The sequence below is a fragment of the Schistocerca serialis genome, chromosome 2, assembly GCF_023864345.2.
Source record: "Schistocerca serialis cubense isolate TAMUIC-IGC-003099 chromosome 2, iqSchSeri2.2, whole genome shotgun sequence".
NCBI classification, from domain to species: Eukaryota; Metazoa; Arthropoda; class Insecta; order Orthoptera; family Acrididae; genus Schistocerca; species Schistocerca serialis.
The window spans coordinates 681702047-681723984 of NC_064639.1; the positions used below are offsets into that span (position 1 = coordinate 681702047).

General features: G+C 43.4%; 1 protein-coding gene across 2 annotated transcripts in view; it reads right to left on the reverse strand.

Moving 5' to 3' along the window:
- LOC126457799 (protein chibby homolog 1) overlaps positions 1-19753 on the reverse strand; it is a 56266-nt gene extending 36513 nt beyond the window's left edge. The window contains exons 1-2 of one of the 2 annotated variants that reach the window (XM_050094396.1): positions 19450-19592; positions 10474-10706 (exon numbers count right to left, since the gene is read on the reverse strand). In XM_050094396.1, coding sequence (XP_049950353.1) covers positions 10474-10706; positions 19450-19460 — 244 coding nt within the window. In that variant the 5' untranslated portion in view covers positions 19461-19592. Of the gene's footprint in view, positions 1-10473; positions 10707-19449 lie in introns of both variants that reach the window. The other variant, XM_050094397.1, reaches the window with a different exon arrangement.
- Positions 19754-21938: the final 2185 nt, after the last annotated feature.

Sequence of the window (21938 nt, forward strand, 5' to 3'; positions counted from 1 at the left end):
GATTGCCTCCTCCACTGAATGATTATGTCAGTTAACCATAGAACATTAAATGCCGACTGGCCACAGCAAGAAAATCTTTCATGAAAAAGAAATATTTTAAAGTCTAATAAAAATTTTAAGTGTTATGAAGCATTTTGAAAGTATTTGCCTGAAGTATAGTCTTGTACAGAAGTGAAATGTTGACGATAAACAGTGCAGCCAAGAAGGGTTGAAGCATTTGAAATGTCTGCTACAGAAGATAATATAGGTAGATCAGATACACTGAAGTGACAAAGAAACTGGTATAGGCACATGTATTCAAATACAGAGATAAGTAAACAGGCAGAATACAGTGGTGCAGTTGGCAATGCCTATATAAGACAGCAAGTGTCTGGTGCAGTTGTTAGATCAGCTACTGCTGCTACAATGGCAAGTTATCAAGATTTAAGTGAGATTGAATGTGATGTTATAGTTGGCACACGAGCTGCAGATTTCAATGCTGGGACATCAACAAGTGTCAGCATGTGAACCATTCAATGAAACATCATCAATATGGGCTTTTGGAGCCGAAGGCCCACTCGTGTACCCTTGATGACAGCACGACACAAAGCTTTATGCTTCGTCTGGGCTCATCAACACCAACTACTAATGACTGATGACTGAAAACATGTTGCCTGGTTGGACAAGTCTCTTTTCAAATTGTATTGAGCGAATAGACGTGTATGGATATGGAGACAGTCTCACGAATCCGTGGACCCTGCATGTCAGCAGGGGACTGTTCAAGCTGGTGGGGGCTCTGTAATGGTGTGGGGCGTGTTCAGCTGGAGTGATACGGGACCCCTGATACATCTAGATACGACACTCACAGGTGACACGTACATAACTATCCTGTCTGATCACCTGCATCCATTCATGTCCATTGTGCATTCCAACGGACTTGAGCAATTTCAGCAGGACAACGCAACACCCCACACATCCAGAATTGCTACAGTGTGGCTCCAGCAACACTCTCCTGAGTATAAACACTTCTACTTGCCACCAAACTCCCCAGACATGAAAATTATTGAGCGTATCTGGGATGCATTGCAATGTGCTGTTCAGAAGAGATCTCCACCCCCTCGTACTCTTACGGATTTGTGGACAGCCCTGCAGGAATCATGGTGTTAATTTCCTCCAGCACTACTTCTGATAACAGTTGAGTCCATGTCACGTTGTGTTGCGGCACTTCTGCGTGCTTGCAGGGGCCCTACACGATATTATGCAGGTGTACCAGTTTCTTCAGCTCTTCAGTGTAAGTAGTACAAATGGCCGAATCAAACTGGAGAGAAACAACATTTATTGCACAACCTGACTAAAAGAAAGTTGGTTGGTTTGGGGGATTAAAGGGACCAGACTGCGACGGTCATCGGTCCCTTTTTTCAAAAAATTAAAACCACCCAAAGAGAATAAAAACAAACAGCAGGAAAGACATCAGATGACACAGGACAAGAAATACTCCTACAGAGATCAGACAAAACAAATTAAAATCACACAGAGTGTGACGGTGGTTGGCCGACCATAGAGATAAAAAGGAAAAGCCAACCACCGAGAACACATTAAAAACTCAGCGTAAAATCGTAGGCCAATGGCCAGAATCGACACAAAAGAACAGAACAAACACTCAGAGTAAACAATAAAAACCCCCTGCCCGAATAAAACTTAAAACTAAGCCAGCCATAACAGGGTCATCAGATAAAAGGGCAGGGAGCGTATCAGGCAGCGCAAATGTCTGCCTGACCACAGCTAAAAGGGGGCAGGCCAACAAAATGTGGGCCACTGTCAAAGCCGCCTCGCAGCGACATAGAGGAGGGTCCTCCTGGCGCAGTAAATAACTGTGTGTCAGCCGGGAGTGGCCAATGCGGAGCCGACAAAGGATGACCGAGTCCCTGCGGTTGGCTTGCATGGATGACCGCCACACAGTCGTCGTCTCCGTAATGGCACAGAGATTATTGGGCGTGATTCGATCGCGCCATTCAGCATCCCAAAGCGCAAAAACTTTTCGGCGGAGGACTGCCCGCAAATCAGTCTCTGGGAGGCCAACATCCAGAGATGGTTTACTCGTGGCCTCTTTCGCCAGGCGGTCAACATGTTCATTGCCCGGGATACCGACATGACCGGGGGTCCACACAAAGACCACAGAGTGGCCGCAATGGGCAAGAGTATGCAGGGACTCTTGGATAGCCATCACCAGATGAGAACGAGGGAAACACTGGTCGAGAGCTCGTAAACCGCTCAGGGAATCGCTACAGATAACGAAGGACTCACCTGAGCAGGAGCGGATATACTCTAGGGCACGAAAGATGGCGACCAGCTCAGCAGTGTAAATGCTGCAGCCATCCTGCAAGGAACGTTGTTCAGAATGGTCCCCTAGAGTGAGCACATACCCAACACGAGCAGCAACCATCGAACCGTCAGTGTAAACAATGCCAGAGCCCTGATACGTGGCCAGGATGGAATAAAAGCGGCGGCGGAAGGCCTCTGGAGGGACTGAGTCCTTCGGGCCCTGTGCCAAGTCGAGCCGAAGGCAAGGGCGAGGAACACACCATGGGGGTGTACGCAAAGTGGCCCGGAAAGGAGGTGGAACAGTGAAAACCCGAAGCCCGGAGAGAAGCTCTTTGACACGGACCGCGATTGTACAACCAGACTGGGGCCGACGTTCTGGCAGATGGACGACCGATCGCGGGAACAGGAGACGATAGTTTGGATGCCTGGGCAAGCTTAAAACATGGGCAGCATAAGCGGCCAGCAAACGTTGGCGTCGTAACCGCAGTGGAGGGACACCTGCCTCCACTAGTACGCTGTCCACAGGGCTGGTGCGGAAAGCACCAGTGGCAAGGCGTATCCCGCTGTGGAGAATTGGGTCCAGCACCTGCAACGCAGATGGGGATGCTGAGCCATAAGCCAGGCTCCCATAATCCAGACAGGACTGGATTAACGCCTGGTAGAGCCGCAACAGGGTAGATCGGTCGGCGCCCCAGCGGGTGTGGCTCAAGCATCTCAGAGTGTTTAGATGCCGCCAACACGTCTGTTTAAGCTGCCGGATATGAGGCAGCCAAGTCAACCGGGCATCGAAAACCACCCCCAAAAACCTCTGGGTCTCCACCACAGCAAGAAGTTCGTTGTCAAGAGAAAGCCGCGGCTCAGGATGGACCGTTCGGCACCGGCAGAAGTGCATAACGCGGGTCTTGGCAGCCGAAAACTGAAAACCATGCGCTGCAGCCCAAGACTGCGCCTTGCAAATTGCGCCCTGTAGCTGACATTCAGCAGCTGCAATGCCAATAGAGCTGTAGTATAGGCAGAAGTCGTCAGCATACAGGGAAGCGGAGACAGAATTTCCCACGGCCGCAGCGAGCCCGTTAATGGCTATTAAAAACAGGCAGACACTTAAAACAGAACCCTGTGGCACGCTGTTCTCCTGGGCGTGGGAGGAACTATATGAGGCTGCGACTTGCACGCGGAAGGTACGATACGACAGGAAATTGCAGATAAAGATCGGCAGAGGGCCCCGAAGACCCCATCCATGAAGCGTAGAAAGGATGTGATGACGCCATGTCGTATCGTACGCCTTCCGCATGTCGAAAAAGACAGCGACCAGGTGCTGACGGTGGGCAAAGGCAGTACGGATGGCCGACTCCAGGCTCACCAGATTGTCGGCGGCGGAGCGGCCTTTATGGAACCCACCCTGAGACGGAGCCAGGAGGCCCCGAGACTCCAGTACCCAATGCAAGCGCCGGCTCACCATCCGTTCGAGAAGCTTGCAAAGAACGTTGGTGAGGCTAATGGGCCGGTAGCTGTCCACCTCCAAAGGGCTCTTGCCCGGTTTCAAAACGGGGATGACAATGCTCTCTCGCCATTGCGACGGAAACTCACCATCGACCCAGAGACGGTTGTACAGGTCGAGGAGGCGTCGCTTGCAGTCCACTGAAAGGTGTCTCAGCATCTGACAGTGGATGCTATCTGGCCCGGGAGCGGTATCAGGGCAAGCGGCAAGGGTACTGTGAAATTCCCACTCACTGAAAGGAGCGTTGTAGGATTCAGAAGTGTGGGTGCGAAAAGAAAGGCTCCGACGTTCCATCCACTCTTTAATGGAGCGGAAGGCCTGGGGGTAATTCGCAGAAGCGGAACTCATAGCAAAATGCTCTGCTAAGTGGTCTGCAATGACGTCGGAGTCAGTACAAACTGCTCCATTCAGTGAGAGCGCAGGGACGCTGATAGGTGTCCGATAGCCGTAGACGCGTCGAATCTTGGCCCAGACCTGCGATGGAGTGACATGGAGGCCAATGGTGGACACATACCGCTCCCAGCACTCCTGCTTGCTTTGGCGGATAAGGCGGCGGGCCCGCGCACGCAGCCATTTGAAGGTGATCAGGTGTTCAATGCAGGGATGTCGCTTGTGATGCTGTAGCGCCCGCCAGCGATCTGTAATTGCTGCAGCGATCGCAGGCGACCAAGGCACAGTCCGCCGCCGAGGGGACCCAGAGGAGCGGGGAATGGCAGATTCGGTGGCAGTAACGAAGCCGGTGGTGACCGATTGAACCACCGCATCAATGTCATCAGTAGAGAGAGGCTCAAGAGCGGCAGTGGAGGAGAACAAGTCCCAGTCAGCCTTATTCATAGCCCATCTGCTAGGGCGCCCAGAAGAGTGACGCTGTGGTAGTGGCAGAAATATCGGAAAGTGGTCAGTACCACACAGGTCGTCATGCACACTCCATTGGACAGACGGTAAGAGGCCAGGGCTACAGATTGAAAGGTCAATGGCGGAGTATGTGCCATGCGCCACACTGAAGTGCGTGAAGGCACCATCATTTAAAATTGAGAGATCGAGCTACGACAATAAATGCTCAACGGTGGCGCCTCGACCTGTTGCCACTGACCCACCCCACAGAGGGTTATGGGCGTTGAAGTCGCCCAATAGCAAGAAAGGTGGCGGCAATTGGGCTATCAGCGCAGCCAGGACATGCTGCGAGACATCACCATCCGGTGGAAGGTAAAGAATGCAGACGGTAACAGCCTGTGGCGTACACACCCGAACAGCGACAGCCTCTAAAGGTGTTTGGAGAGGGACAGACTCGCTGTGCAGAGTGTGAAGGACATAGAGGCAGACGCCACCAGGCACCCTTTCATATGCTGCCCGGTTCTTATAATAACCCCGATAGCCACGGAGGGCGGGGTTTCGCATTGCTGGAAACCAAGTTTCCTGAAGAGCAATGCAGAAGAAAGGGTGAAGGCTGATGTTGTCGGAGCTCAGCTAGATGGTGGAAGAAACCGCTGCAGTTCCACTGGAGGATGGTATTGTCCATTGCGGAGAAAGGCGTGACGGGACTGGGAAGGCAGATTACGCCGCTGGGTCACCTGCTGCCTCCGATGGAGCACCCGTACAAGTGCTATCCATTGCGTCTGAGGGATCGGCGAGATCGAGGTCCTCAGCGGACGCAAGGATCTCCACCTCATCCTCAGATGCAGAGCTTTTAGGTAGCGGTGGAGTAGGTGCCACCGCAGGTGTCTTGGACTTACGGGTCTTCAGAGTCATTTTCTCTCGCTGTTCCTTTGGTTGCCGTTGTTGAGAGGGCTTATTGGAGTCAGTCTCTGGGACCGACGAGGATCGCGAAGCACGTCGACCAGCGACCTGTGGCTTCTTCAGCCACTGGTTGGTGTCTGCTGTGCCGCTGGTAGGAACCTGGGAAGGGAGTGACCCAAGGGATCCCTTCCGAGCGAGAGAAGCCGAAGAAGACTTACGCTTCTCCGGCTTAGAAGTGGGGACTGGTGTCCCCGGTGGTTTAGTGGGTGCTGCTCCCGAGGTAGATGGTGTGGGAGCAACAGCGGGAGAAGGGGCCCCCATCGTCAAGGGGGCAGGTGAGGTCCTGTGACTCTGAGAGCTGACTGTATATCTTGCAGCTGAAGGAGCTGGAGCAGGAGTGACAGTGGAGGCATAAGATGACATCATGCGCATGGGATGTAGCCGTTCAAATTTCTGCTTAGCCTCGGTGTAAGTCAGTCGGTCCAGGGTCTTATATTCCATGATTTTGTGTTCTTTCTGTAAGATACTGCAGTCCAGCGAGCAAGGGGAATGAGGCTCTCCACAGTTGACACAGACGGGAGGCGGAGCACATGGACTATTGGGATGAGATGGGCGTCCACAATCTCGTCATGTGAGGCTAGAAGTACAGCGAGAGGACATGTGACCGAACTTCCATCACTTAAAGCACCGCATCGGGGGAGGGATATAGGGTTTGACATCACACTGGTAGACCATCACCTTGACCTTCTCTGGTAAGGTATCACCTTCGAAGGCCAAGATGAAGGCACCGGTAGCTACCTGATTGTCCCTCGGACCCCGATGAACACGCCGAACGAAATGTACACCTCGGCGATCTAAATTGGCGCGCAGCTCATCATCAGACTGCAAAAGGAGGTCCCTATGGAAAATAACACCCTGGACCATATTTAAACTCTTCTGTAGGGTGATGGTAACGTGAACATCCCCCAACTTGTCACAAGCAAGTAACCTGCGTGACTGGGCAGAGGATGCCGTTTTTATCAAAACTGACCCAGAGCGCATTTTGGACAAGCCCTCCACCTCCCCAAACTTGTCCTCTAAATGCTCTACAAAGAACTGAGGCTTCACGGATAGTCCCCATCAGCTCTGGTACAGATGAGATACCTGGGCGAATATACGTCACTGTCATTCATTGCCTTTCGTTCCTCCCATGGTGTGGCCAGGGATGGGAACGATTTGGGGTCATAAACGTTAGCTTTAAAATGAGCCCTCGAACGCTTAGAGACTGCTGGGGGCTGGCCGCCAGCGAGAGATGATGTACCACGCTTCATTGCGGGTCATCCGCCCTGATGCCACCAGGGCCCTCCCCATGGGCGCCACCCAGCCGCAGCAATAGCCACCTGGCAGGATGGCCATTGCCGGGAGTCCTGATGCCCCAGGGAGATGGGCATCTACTCCTTGGCATACGTGGGGAGTTAACGGCGCAGGCATCAGTAGAGCGATCCCTGTGTTGTCAGGGGGCTACAACCAACAGGGTACATGGCGGCCCCACCACAACGGACTGGATACCATGCTGGATCTTAGGTGCAAAAATGTCCAAGGTCGTCGTCGCAGTTAAAAGCAACACTGCAGAGTGCAGCGTGGTAATCGCACCCAGGGACGTATCCTCGCCCAAGAGATGGAAAACGAGCGGGACACCATTGCAACGACGAAAAAGCCGGCTAAAGGTCTCAATGCACGACGGATACAGTGCACCATGTAAGGCGCCCTTCCCCAATTGGCTCGCTCTTCAGAATAATTTAGAAAGATGGAGGTCAAACCCGAGAGGGGACCATCACATAAGGCCGAAACATTTGAGACTCCTTTTAGTCGCCTCTTACGACAGGCAGGAATACCGCGGGCCTATTCTAACCCCCGAACCCGCAGGGGGGGACTAAAAGAAAGGTGTGGTTGCTGGGATACAGCCTGAGGCATCAAGAAATTGTCAATTTGGTGATGGAGAGAAGAGAGTGGGGGACGTAAAACTTATAGAAAGAGATCAAAGTGTGACTACTGCAAGATGGTTCAAGTGGATGCAGGCTGAAGTTAGTCACGTAGCTAGATCACAACAACAGTAACAACAACAACAACAACAACAACAACAACTACTACTACTACTACTACTACTACTACTACTACTTTTCTCGTTCTAGACCATGACTGCTTTGTCCATTGACACACTTCTTTGATTGTAAGTCATTTTAAAGCTCCCTTTGGCGTTAATTCATGTTCAGTTTCATCATCCACCACCCATTTGTTCCACGATTCCTCTCATACACAATTTTAAATGATTTATTTATTGAGGCATCAAGAGGTTGCAATTGTGTAGGAAGTCCTCCCAGAATAACAGCAAGCTCTGTATTTCCCTGTCTCAATTTCTCTGTCAGAGACTTTATCGAATGACTACTACACTGTTCTAGCTCAAGAAGAGAACTCTCCTTCAATAAAGCACCTCTCCTATCCCACACATTGTTAATCCATAACTTCACACCAGCCTCGTCCATCCAACCTTTATCATGTAAGTGAACAACAACATCTGGTGGTTATTTTAGGTTTTGGCACAGTTTTGCACTTGAAAATGATCACTGAATTAAATTTACGACAATTTTAGTAGTATGAAAGGACAACAGTGTAGAGCATTTTTTCATGTACACTTGTTTTTATAGTTACAGTTTGAGCATGTTTCACAGCAACAGTTCTGTTCCTCGGCACATCAAATGCCAGAGGAGTTTCGTCCATATTCGCTATTTGGCTTAGTTCCATACTGGTTTTCTTTTGATGCTGAATAATAAAGTGATGGAAAGATAATATTTTCTCTTCATACTCTTGTGGCATTTTCAGAGATCTTTTGGTTTCGGCTTGCAAGCTAAGTCCATGATGCTTCATAAACCTGTAGCACCGACCAAGTAAACCCTTGAAATCCGTTAAGCTCCACTGTAGTACTAGCTTAGGAGCATGTATTTGAATCATTTTTGTATTAATTCCAATGCCATTTTGACAGTGTCCTTGAACCCATTTCGATACATCATCATCTAGGTTTGGCCATTTTGCATCCAGTCCTGTATTAGCACATTTAGTGTTCATTTTTTTCAGTTCTTCTTTATTAGCCTGTCAATTGGAAAGGTTTTTTTCTGTTGGTGGAGGGCCAAAATGCCACTCAGCTGCTCTGTTTCCATGTTCTGCTGCAAATGCCACTACTTTCAATTTATACCCCGAATCATACAAACACCTCTTATTTCTTTCCATTAGCCTACAAAAACATTGTACTGTTACCAATAACACAAATCACTTTCAATTCAAGTACACTGGCACCGTAGACTGCAATGATGCATCATAGGCTAGACAGTGTTCTGGATTTGTGATGGTGGGGCAGAAGGGAGACTGTTAGCAAGCTGGTGAATCCCTACAACTTATGTTTGTTGCATCAGCACACTGCTGCTGCCAGTTGGATTCAGTGATGTCAGATAGAGACAGGTTTCCCACAGTGTCGAATATAAGGCCATTTTTAAGACTGATTGGAATTTTAAATTAAACACCGGTGATTTTTATATTAATTTCGAATGTAACACGCAAGCAATTTTTCGGGGAAAAAGTGCATCTTATAGTCCATAAAATATGGTACTTAAACTTTCCTACTTGTGCCAGTGTACATGGAAAACTGTGTACCATGTGAGCACCAACTTTGTAGGAAAGACATACAGATTGTGCGTCACAGGATTTGTGTTGTTAATAGTGTTAGTGTCTTGACTTGGCATTAGGCGCAGGTACTGGTATGCTGATGTACGGTTGAAACACGATCATCGGTGTGTATTACGTCTGCAAACAATAAACATGGGTCTGGACAAAGTGACCAGGGCTTTACTTTTGATGCTCTTTTATCAAAACAATGGCAATAGTGCCGCTGCTCTTCATTAGTACTGACACATTAGAGCAGGACTGAGAAGTCTTTGCACATCAGAACTGATGAAAATGATTCCAAAGTTCGAATAACTGGAAATTTGGTAATAGTGTCAAAGTTACTTTAGGCATGGCTAGATGCAATGAGCCATCATCTAGTAGTGCACAAGCTATGTCATGACAGCTAGATGTTTCAGAGTTGGCTATTTGAAAAGTGCTGTGAACAATTGTGAATTGGTATCTGTAGTGGATCTGTCGTGGATGCAGAGGAATGTCCCATTGAGCAACATTTGTAACATAAATACGATATGCAATTAACAAGTTTTACTTTCTTGTGTGGAAATTAAAATGTGTTTCTTTCAATGGTTGATCTGTTATTTCTCTTTGCACATCCTTAAAATGTTTCTATGAAATTTCATTGCCCTACAATCAATCTTTTTTCATGAGGGTCCTCTCTAGTACCTAAAGTTTTATTATAACCAGTCTGTACTGTGAGCCAACAAACACATGTAAAAAAAAATATAAAAAAACTTCCTTATAACACAGTCAGGGAAACAAGTGCTACCAATATGACAAATGATTTTATGAAGACTCTTTGGAAAAGGAAGCTTCATTATCATGTAGTCTGGAAAGTGGCAGTTGGAACAGAATAGTTGCTTCTGTGACATGCCGTTGTCAGTCTGCAAAGGGCTGTGATTTTATGAAGACTCATTAGAAAAGGCAGCACATTATCATGTAGTCTGGAAAGCAATGGTCGGAACAGAATAGTTGCTTCTGTGACATGCTGTTGTCAGTCTGCAAAGGGCTGTTAATAGCGGGAAAGTCAACGCTGTGTCTTGTTCACCTAAAGTAACTGACAAATTAATGTGACATAATAGCCCAAATTAGAAATGCTGAGTATCAACAATGAAGTGGTTGGTTGGTTTGTGGGGGTTGAAGGGACCAGAAACAATGAAGCACTGAACACATAATATAATGAAATGGATGCCTCGTATCTATAAGGAGCAATTGATATCACCTACTGTGGCAGCACACTCTTACAATCCACCATCGCAACATTTGCATCCAGCACCAGTGGTGACCAAACAAAGCAAGTGTGCCACTGTTGTGTGCAGTCAGCATCTCGCCGGCATGTATGAGTACATTGGGCCACTGCCAGAGGATCCTCGTCCAGTTGCATCTCCTCTGCCATACACAAATGTTCTCGTAGATCTGCAGTGGTGTGCATTCAGTTGTCAGTGACAGGACTCTGTACCTGGACAGTTAACAGTTGAGTTAAATGTTTCTCTACTGTTGTCATTATTTGGTGAGCAGTTATCAGCCGATGTAATATTTGTGCATGCATTGGTTAACAATAAAGAGTGTAGATGTAGCGCTTACCAAGTTATATGATATTTAAATAGAAATGGGAATTATTAGTGTTTGACAATTTGCCTCTCATCTCATGAGACTCAGATTCCTGGGCAAATGTTTCTGCTTTTTCCTTAACATTCTCACTTTACTGAACTATTTGCTTTGCTTTGTCAGATAACAGAATCCATGATGCAGCGGCTACCATTTGCATTAAGTTTACACCCACGTAGTAAACATTTTTAAAATAAGGTTCTTTGAGGATAAACAACATGTTGACTGTAAACATTAGAATAAATCCCTATGGTGGGCTTTGTGAGATTCCATGTGAAACTGTGCCTGAGACTTTTTTTTTAAATTTTATTGTTAATTAAATTTATGTCACTGTTTGTAGTGTTCTGAAAAAATTATCAAAGTTACAGAAATATTCGAGGAAATAAGGTGACATGGAGTCGGCACTTCTGCATATGAGGAAGGAGGGCATAAAACTTGCTTTTTATATTAGCAGCTAATTAAGCTTAAACTGCAGCCACAGATATTATTTGCATTGTTAAGTTTAAAGAGCAGAGCATTACTTTCAGAAAAAGTTTTTTTTTTGTTATGCATTTAGTGTTTCACCAATTACATAAAACATGCAAAGTTTTATCAGTCACTCAGCAGCTACAGTGGTTCTGTTGATTTTAGCTTAGGAGTTAGAAAACCCACTAAATACATCTAGTGATCCACAAAGCAGAGTTTAACATATAAATGACCATGTATAAATCTTGAAAGTAATTGTGTCCCACCTGTGCCAGGTTTTTAGGCTGTTATGAAATCTTTAAACCAATTACTATTTAATCAGAAAAATGGGAAAAACCATGTCAGCAAAGAATAAGAGACAACTTTGAAAAAAGTTGCAGAAATACGATATTGCAGTTCCTGTATTATTCTGATTACGATGCAAAGTTCCTTTGGACATGCTTGCATGCAAGTGGGAAATTCAGGTTCAAGTCCCACTCCAGCAAAAATTTTCATTGTCGTCGTTCCATTCTACAGCCGATGGTAGTACTTATTCGCAACTGCGAATTAAAACGATGAGTTGTAGAAAGGTGTCAGCACATACAGCACTCACAAAGAAAATAAAGACAATAAGATAGAAAAAGATGAGAAAACATGAAGATAAAGGCAACCACATCTGAAAAATTTTTAATCGAACACTGTATGATATGAAGGATGCTGAAAGAAAAAGAAAGTACAAAAAAAAGTCAGTAGCCATACGAAAAGTATGTATGGGAAAGTGTGCAGAAAAAGGTAATAAGCAGATTTTCTTAGAGACAAGGAAACTTTATCTTGGAAACTTACGAGTGCTAGTCTGCTCACAATACAAAACTTTTTCGCAGGTGTTAAAAGCGGAAGGATGTCAAGTCTTCTATACACCCACAACTGAAAAAATAGTTAGTTTGCAGAAGCATTACATGAATCTGACAGTAATTCTGAGATGAGTGATGAACAATCATATTTCGAAGACCTGTAGACATACAATCTTTAAGCAGTAACAGCGTTAGAACCAGATGTCGCAAAGAGCTTGCCTAGAACATTTATTTTGTGAAGATATCAGCCAAATATATGTATGCTGCATTTGTGCAGAGCGCTCTTCACAAAAATTGAAAAATACAGACTGTCTGTATGAGACTTGTCAGGGACTCAGCAAAGTTGTTGAATGTTGATGAAAAAGTTCTTGCTATTCTACCAAATACAGGTCATCAAACATGTTAGGATCACCTTAGACTTTTTTGAAAGTGAGTGAGTACCACTCTTTGCAGTTTTTTAATAGTGGATTTTTTTACCTAAAATAATTAGGTACCCAGAACTTTAAAGTAACAATGTAATGAAATTTATCTAAATTACAGGTAACTAAATGTTCCAACAAGGTTACCTAAGTAGAATATGAAGTCTAAATATGTTAAGCAGTGATTCATCTGCACATTAATCATTAAACCATCCCTAAAACATCACTTTGTAAGCTTTTGATATTCAGCTTTAAAGGGAAGGTAAAACAACTACCCATATGATCATCAATCAATCTTTAATTTATTTTTATTTATACTTTTTGTTATATTAGCTTTTGATTGTCAAAAAATGTAAAGCAACTGTTCAACCCATGACGATGGAATCCTCCTTTTACTTTGAAGGTACAGCTAGTAATCATGGTGCAGTTTCAGTAATAGCTGCCTCCCTCGCCCACCTCAATAAATAAATAAATAAAGTAAATAAATAAAATAGTAGGATTATGTAATTTTACATGTTCAGTTTACAAATAAGCCACAATGGCACAACTTAAACAGGAATTAAGAGATGTTTACCTCTAGCAGTAAGATTGTAAAAGAACTGGTGATTAAAATCAGAATACCAGTTGATCCAATTTCCGTAAAACTCATAGGCCTTCTGACAAATAAGCCTACATTTAAAATCGAAAAGGTTCAACCTTGTATACAAATGACATTAAAAACAGTTAAGAAGCCAAAAACTACACACAAGAACTATAAAGTAGAGCACAAAACTACAGGCATACAAACGCTAATGGAAATATACTTGGTTGTAAGGAGACTAATGCAATGGCTCCATAGCAATGTCCACTGCTGTGTTGTAGACCTATCACAAAGCAATACCTTTCCTGTATTTGCATGCTAGAATTGTAAATAGTATAAAAGATATGTGGTAAGTGCTCAGTACAATACTAGAGCTAAAGTTCACGAGATGTATATGTTGCACTTTGAGTTCAGTCAGTCATTCAGAAAGAAAATCTGTAGCAAATTTCTCCTATTCCAATGAGGTTTCACTGCATAGCTCACAGGATGTAGAAGAAAAGTGCCTGACTGGCGCTAACCCTATTCCTAAACTTAGCTGTGAAACAACGTTTTGATCAACTGCTATACATTGCACATCCACTGGACAGGAATATATCCCAAATGTTGTAAAAGAGCATAAGTACAACTATTTACAAGTCCGTTTCTGTAACACATGAGCTCAACTATCAGTGGAATATATTAATAAATATTTTGCTTTTAAGTTTGTGCATTCATTTTTAGACATGTTGCCTGTTGGCACTCGTATTGGTATCTTCAGCTGTTAGTCATTAAGTGATCTTTCTGACATTTTGCTAGCATGAGTGGCTGGCTATCGCTGTCAAAGACTCAACCTCCATATAACTGGTAGCAGACTTGCAGAGGGTCAAAAGATGAGAGTGATTAAATTAATTCAACTTAGGAGTTTTACAGTAATTACATTAGTTAAGGTGTGAAGGAATATTGGGAACCAGAAGTCGTACACGTGTTACATGCAGCTGTGCAGTTCAGTGCTACGATACTGTGGCATAATTGGGTCGGCAGAGCGCCATGTTCAGCAACATTGAGGAGAACGCTGTACCAATGGCCAGCTCCCACATAGCACAATACGTGACAAGAAGCAGTTCGCTGCACGCCAGAGCAGTAATCGGGTCAGTTATGCTTGCCGAGTGACAACAAAATATATTCCACTGACCTATTGGGGAAGAAGAAAAGCAGAAGTCTGCGGCAGGATGCTGTATTTAAGGACCAGCATCCAGCTCTTCAACATTGTGTGCTGTGAGGTGTTGGAGTGACGCATGACGCACAGCCTGTGTCACCTAACACCACCACCAGTTTGGAGTCATCACTGCCATCACAATCATTGTAATAGTCACCATTGTAATGCAAATCACCACCTAGGAGGCTCCAGAATGCCGCCGCCACCGTAACTATTGTCAGATGCCATCAACAGACAGCAGCCTGTCATGGGTGCACTTTGTGGTAACACACTGTCGCCATCATCCTGGGATGCTGCTGGAACAAATACCGTGGCAGGGACAGGGGCTGGGAACGCTGGCCCACCGAAGCCAGGCGGCTGCCACCAGAGGTGGTCCGCTGAAACAGGGCATTGACCTGTCCCACTGCCACACCCCCAGCCGCCAACACAACATAGGTCTGTGACGCATGGTTCCAGCTTCTGCAGTGAGTCCCTGCAAGGCCGAAGCACCACTGTCAAGGCAGCAGATTGAAGTTATGTCAGTGCACCTTCAGACTCAGCAGCAGGCACATGTGCGAACGTCTGCCCATCACATCCGTCGCTGTCAAGAATAATCAAGTGGAAGTAAACCTCGCCCTGGGGGGCCCACAACCAATGATTGCAGTTGATCAATAAATGTTATTCTGTCATCAGGAGCCATCTGTGGACACTCCCTTACCATCCTTTTCCTCGCGCTTAGCAGAAAACCCACGTTTGAATCTGGCGACGGGCAAAGGAGTCCCATGCCAGTTAACATGCCCTGCTTACACTGGTGTGGTCGTTTACAGACTGGACTCAAGTTGACAGCTGGAAGTTATATGAACTTGCTGCGCCAATGTCCGATGACTTTTTTCGTGGTCATTACCACTATAGTTATCCACTAGTTAACTGTACCAGTCATTTGCTTCAGCAGAGGAATCCAGGTCCCGTTTATCATAAGACTTTCCTCCAACTATGTTGAAAGTATAGTGTTACTGTTAAGTCTGATTGCTTCCCTAAACAAGGTGGTGTGGTGGCCTTATTTCAGAAAAGAAACTGTATGTCGGAGAATTTCATATGTGGTCGGTCTCACATAGTGTAGGCCTTGACATGACAAACCTCTCTATCTGCCCTAGCCTGAAATGTCATTTATCTCTGATCTTGAATTATCTGGTCATTTGAATACACATACATGATACATAGTATGCTCTTGACTGAGTGGGCCTCATTTGTTCTTTGCTGACCTGACACATGCCCTGTGCTTCTTGGTCAGCACATAGGCATATATAATCTTTAAACTATGCCTGAGCAGTATACAAACAAATCTTTATGTCATTCTGGGAATGTACGGTGGAAAAAGAAAAATCTACGGGAAACAGAGAGTGGATTAGCTGCATGTAACAAGGGGAGTTCTACAGCAGTAGTGCCCACGTGAAGTCCCTGAAACATTGGCACTGTAAGTTCATATAAACTCTGACTAAGGGCTCGACTCCAATCTGCCACCAGCAAGGAAGGGTGAATCTTTGACCACGTTAGCCAATCATTCTGATGAAATGTCAGAAAAGAATCACAGAACAAATGTTGGCCAAATATCTCGAGACAAAATCCGACATACAATATGTTTAGGCCTACCTGGTAAACTGCTGAGAAACAACACAAGATAAAAATGTCATCCAAATTCTTCAAAGCATTGGTATTTATTTGCCAGAGAAAATATATACTTACAAAACATCAAACAATATATATAAAGCAACTTGTCACCATGATTGATTTTGAGAAAAATTATATTTTTGAAATAATTTCCTTGAATTCTGAAAGCATCAATCATCAAAATTCTGCATTTGATATTCTAAAATGCCTAGTTGTCAAATGATGTAGAATATTTTGTGTTCCTCCAGTTTAAAAACTGGTAACCTCTAAAGAAATATATTACAATGGGATATTCAGCAGGTTTCATTACTGAACACTATCATTCCTCATGTAAAATGAAGTAACATTATGTATAAAAAAAAAAGTAACTTGCCACAACATGAATGTTTACACGGAGGGAGAATGCCAATACCATATGTCCTCCTGCATGATAACAATTTTACATGACAGGAAAACACTGTCAGGTCTTAACCAGTATATTAAAAGTTAAAAAGAAAGAATAGTGTGGCAGCCCAAAAAGCCACAAACTGTCACCATGACTGCTATGTTTCTACAAAATTTCTTAAGATGAAATGCAGAAGCAAAACCCTGATGTACTCTCCACATTACAACTTTATTCATATGATTTACAGGCATGTGAAATGATCCCAGCTACAGGGTGACGATGTGATACTGCAACCACTATTAAAGCTAAACATTTCTTGAAAATCTTGAAACTCAAAGCCAACCATGGTGGAATTGTATTGCAGTGATTGGATGAACGTTGATATGTGGTACAGAACATCAATAAACAAATGCAACCAAACATAAATTTATGTACCTCTTTATTCATGCCTTATCAGGTCAAAGGAGGCGTCTGATCCCACCTGTCGGCTTTGACCCGTGACATAAGGGTATTGTGTTGTGTGACGTCATGACGGCACGGAGTTTAGTTTATTAGTGTGTTGTGTTTGTAGATGTCTTCATGTGGTTGGTGGTGTCCTCTGTTGGTGTGTGTTTATGTGGCATATTGGGCTCATTTTGGTGTCGGTACTTGAAGTGTGCATTTATTGGTCATGACTGTTATAGAAGAATGGAAATTAGTTTCAGTGAGTTAAGAACTAAGTTTCCATTGTGTGTATGTCATTGCAGTGTCGTTTGATGTTATTAGTTTGTTATTTGTTGTGTGGTAAGTCATTTAATTCAATTTGTGGCTTCTTTTGTTAGGTATGGATATGACTTCTAAGTTTAATAGGGCGCGTCTGCAGGCTGAAATGAGGAACGACACATAGTCCATTATTAAGTTTCAGCAACTTTTTGGGCTTGTGGAGACGATAGTGAAATGCGGCGTACGCAAGCAGAATATGCGAGAGGTTTTTTTTATGTGTGCGCATGCGTGTAATTGGGGTGGCTGACCTAATGTGTAGCGCTGGAACTTTTTTGTGGTAAGCAGTGGTTTTTTGTGTGTATTGTTTGCATGTTACGATGTTCGCTGGGGTTTTTATGTGTTGTTGGGTCAGTGTTATTTCAGGTTAGTGGTTGATGTTTTGGTATCGGCATTTGTGGTTGATTTATGTACTTAGGGGAAGTACTCGATTTCAATTTTTTTGGTACTGTCAGTTGTTATTTGAGCTATATAGGTTGTGGGAAGTGACCAATTCCAATTTATCGCCATAGCTATGTGTGTTTTGATACAGGGAGCTGTTGTTTACCTATACAGGTCAAGGGAAGTGTTCGGTTCCAATGTGACGTCGCCAGCTACGTGCGTTTTGGTATCGTGAGCTGCTGTTGACCTATATAGGTCATGGGAAGTGAATGATTCCAACTTGTTGTCGTAGCTGTGTTTTGATATCGTGAGTTGCTGTTGACCTAAAAAGAACACACCACGATCCCAAAAAAAGTTACAGAATGTATGGGAATTGGACACTTCCCTTTACCTTTTCCCTTTAGATCAACGGTAGCTGACGATATCAAAACACCAATGACTACAGCAAAACCTGTGGAAATTGGAATCAGACATTTTCCTTGACCGCAGTTGATGGTACCAAAATACCTATACATATAAAAATACGAAAATTGGAATCGGTCATATCCCTTGATCTATATAGGTCAACTATAACTACTTATACGAAAAAAACCAACACCTACAGCTACGAAAAACGAAACCACCACATCTCCAAAATTAAAAATTCAAACATCCCTGCGTAAATTAAAACACATTCAATACACAATAATTACACAAAACATTGCAACTTGAGAACACAACCAACTCAAACTCCGCGCCGTAATGACGTCACACACCACAACATATTTACGTCATGAGTCAAAGCAGACGGGTGGAATCTGACGCTTGCGTTAAAAAAAAGTAATAATAATAATAATAATAATAATAATAATAATAATAATGGTGAATTGAACAGACAATAGTACAAATTTCCTTAAAAATATGTTTTGACTCTGATAAGGAGTTCATGTAACAAAAATCATTACCTATAAATATATTATCAGGTTGACCTCTTAGGATGGAGTATGTTTGTAGGCAACACAATACATGTCTAGTTTGTACATTATTCAGTGTAATCTACAAAACAAGTTGTATTATCAGCGATGTCTTGTTATTCAGTTCTCTTGTCTGAAGGTTCCGTCTGTTCCTTTAATTCTGCCGTATGTAATTCAGTGATACGTAGCATATAGGCCTATGTGTGTGTATCACCATTTTTTATGTATGCCCGTATAGGGTCTAGTGCAGCAGGGGATACAACCCGTCGGCTTTGGACAATGACGTCACAAGTCGCCAGATAGCAGTTTACCATTTTCGCTTTTGCTGTTATGTTTCAGTTTCGTTTTTTTACTGATTGCTTAATAAAGTGGATCTGTTTATTCTATCTCGTGAGATTTTTTTTAAAAAAGCCAAAAAACACTTATCAGCCACTGAAGGGAGCTACAACACTAAGAAGAATCGCTTCTCGATTGGCGACTTGTGACGTCAATGTCCAAAGCCGACGGGTTGTATCCCCTGCTACACTAGTCCCCCTGTATATCATGACTTTTCTATTATTCATATCTTATGTAATTCTACTACATACACGGCGTATGTGTATGTATAGTGACATCAATACAATGGCTGGCTGAAAGATAAAGCGGCGAGAAAATTAATGACACATTAAAAATTAATAAAACATACATGAAGTCTGGAATACGGTAACAATGCCACATATGCCTGTGATTCATACTGGGAATATGCAGAGAAACAGACATCTCTACGTGACTAACCAGTAGCACACTTAATCATAAATTATTTGTTCTTCTTGCGTTCTGTAAACTGTGCAGAAACAACAGCTGATAGAACACTATAAAATGGAAATTTACTTTCTACCGAGTTGTTCATGGGTCATACGAATTAAACTACTTCATGTAGATGTCAATATTAATCAGCAACAGACGAACGTACGACAGACTTTGCAAAAAATAAGAAATACCTGGTAGCCATTCTCCTTTGTCGAATACAGCTTCTTGTTCTCCCAATCTTATCCTAATTTCTCCAACTTCCAACCCGAGATCCTCAGTGGGCCTTTCCTGTCCAATAGTTGCAATGGCTTTTCGTGGTGTCGGTTTTCTGGGTGAAAATTTATTTGAAAATAGTGGCATTGCACAGCCATTTATGAAGCACAGTTTCTACGAAACACCTATGCCACACTTTCTCTCTTCCAACTACAAACAAACACTTTCTCATTCACGTCCAGACGTCTATAAACAAAACATGCCTCCCAACATTGAACATAACATATACTAAAACCTCTGACATAATCGAAGTCAATTTCAACTACGATTCTATCGAAAGAAATTTACTGCAATGGTGACAGGTGCAACGGAGATACAGGTGCTGCGAAAGTATTATGGAGAAGATGCAACACCAACACCTACTTTGAAAATATGGTTTAAATGTGTATTTCACATAATGAAACGAGATAAAAATTTTTTGAGGCCAATGTGAAGTGTCCGGAGGTAAGTTTAAGCAGTTTTAGAGAATGATGAATTTTATGGATTGGCTACAATGAATGGATGAGGTGGTAGTGGTGGTGGTTAGTGTTTAACGTCCCGTCGACAACGAGGTCATTAGAGACGGAGCGCAAGCTCGGGTTAGGGAAGGATGGAGAAGGAAATCGGCCGTGCCCTTTCATAGGAACCATCTCGGCATTTGCCTGAAACGATTTAGGGAAATCACGGAAAACCTAAATCAGGATGGCTGGAGACGGGATTGAACCGTCGTCCTCCCGAATGCGAGTCCAGTGTGCTAACCACTGCGCCACCTCGCTCGGTGTAATGAATGGATGATGCTGACAGTTGAAAATCAGGTATTGTTTATTCTTTTGTAGCAGACCACTACATTATCTAATGAGAATTTTTGAGTGTTGTGTTTGTCGTTGAATATGCTAGTGTTCCTCAGTTGTTTAATCACTGATTAACAACATCAGTAAACTATTTGGAATGAATTCCATGCAATAGAAGCGTACAAGCGTGTGCTTTGATTCAGTTCATTTGGAGACACACAATTTAAGGTTATGGATAGGAAGAAAGACAATTCACCCACAGCAGTTGCTACTGTTAGAGCACATTTGGTAGATGGATGCTGCACGCGACACCATATTCCTTCCAGAAAGATCTCACAACAGACAATGATTAAAAAATGTAATCCAAGACTTTGTTGATCAGTAGCAGCATGCAGGCAGATGTGGGAGAAAACCAAAATTGAGCGCTGGAGTTCAGTGAAAATTGAAAAATATGATCATTTCCAATCGTAAAGCTACAAGTACGCTAATCGCTGTGTGGTTTAAGGATTATGGAGTGACTGTGTCAGCTAGAAGTGTAAGAAGACTGTTGTGCAAGACAGGCCAGCTAGCGCATAAATTAGTTCATGACTTTGAACGTTTATGGAGACGGTATACATGACAGCAAAAATCCCTTATTAATATCACTAAAAAAATTAGTAATGCGAAGTTTGATAGTAATAAGGATGACTATTATCTTGCATCTATATTTCAGTTAAGAATCAGTGTTCTGTGTCACAGAGGAAAGCAGCCAGTATGTGGGGAGGAGGGAATAGGGAGAGTTTCATCAAAACTGTGTACACCGAACTGTGAAGCATCCCATTTAAGTTATGGTCTGAAGTGTTTTTTCATGGAAGGGTCCAGGTAACCAGCACATGTTGAAGATTCTATGAATCAAAGATAGTATCTGAAAGTGTTAGAAGAGAGACTTCTGCATATGACTAGGGAATGGTTTAAGGCCAATTCAAACTGGCTGTCATATCATGTCCCATCAAAACATTCTGCAATGGATTTCAGATGGCAGCCTCCAAACTGTCCATCATGTCATGTCATGGTTTCTTGGGAAAAAGTTATTGGAGACTGACATAATGGATTGGTGTTGATCACATGATCCCCAGCCTCATTCTCTCAATACACAGCCATGAGATAATCTTCCATTCTTCGTTTCATCATGCTATTTGCAGTTAATATTATTTTTTTCCTATGTCTTTGTTATTCATTACTTTTGTTATTTTTTCATCATTTCTTTCATCAGAATTTGTAATTTTATAATGAATGGTGAAAGATTAATTGAAGCAGTGAGAGCAGCAGTCTGAACTGCACAGCATGAGCGACAGGACGTATTGAAATTCTTTTAGTAAAGAAGCATAGCGGAAAAAACAGAATTAAAGAATGTGTGAGATCTGATTCTTAAACATCGTAAACCTTCTCACATTTAGGCTGTAATTATCATTTGGTAGAAATGAATTCTTGGTAGCACTTCTAAACTACTTTACCTCTACTACATTTATAAAGTGAAGTTTTATGCATACCAATATTTAATATTTTAAAATGAAAATGGATTGCAATATGGCTGCAACTTGAAGTGAAAGAAGCACTGTTGGTCGAGTCAGATTGATTAGCAAGTGGAATTTATTTGT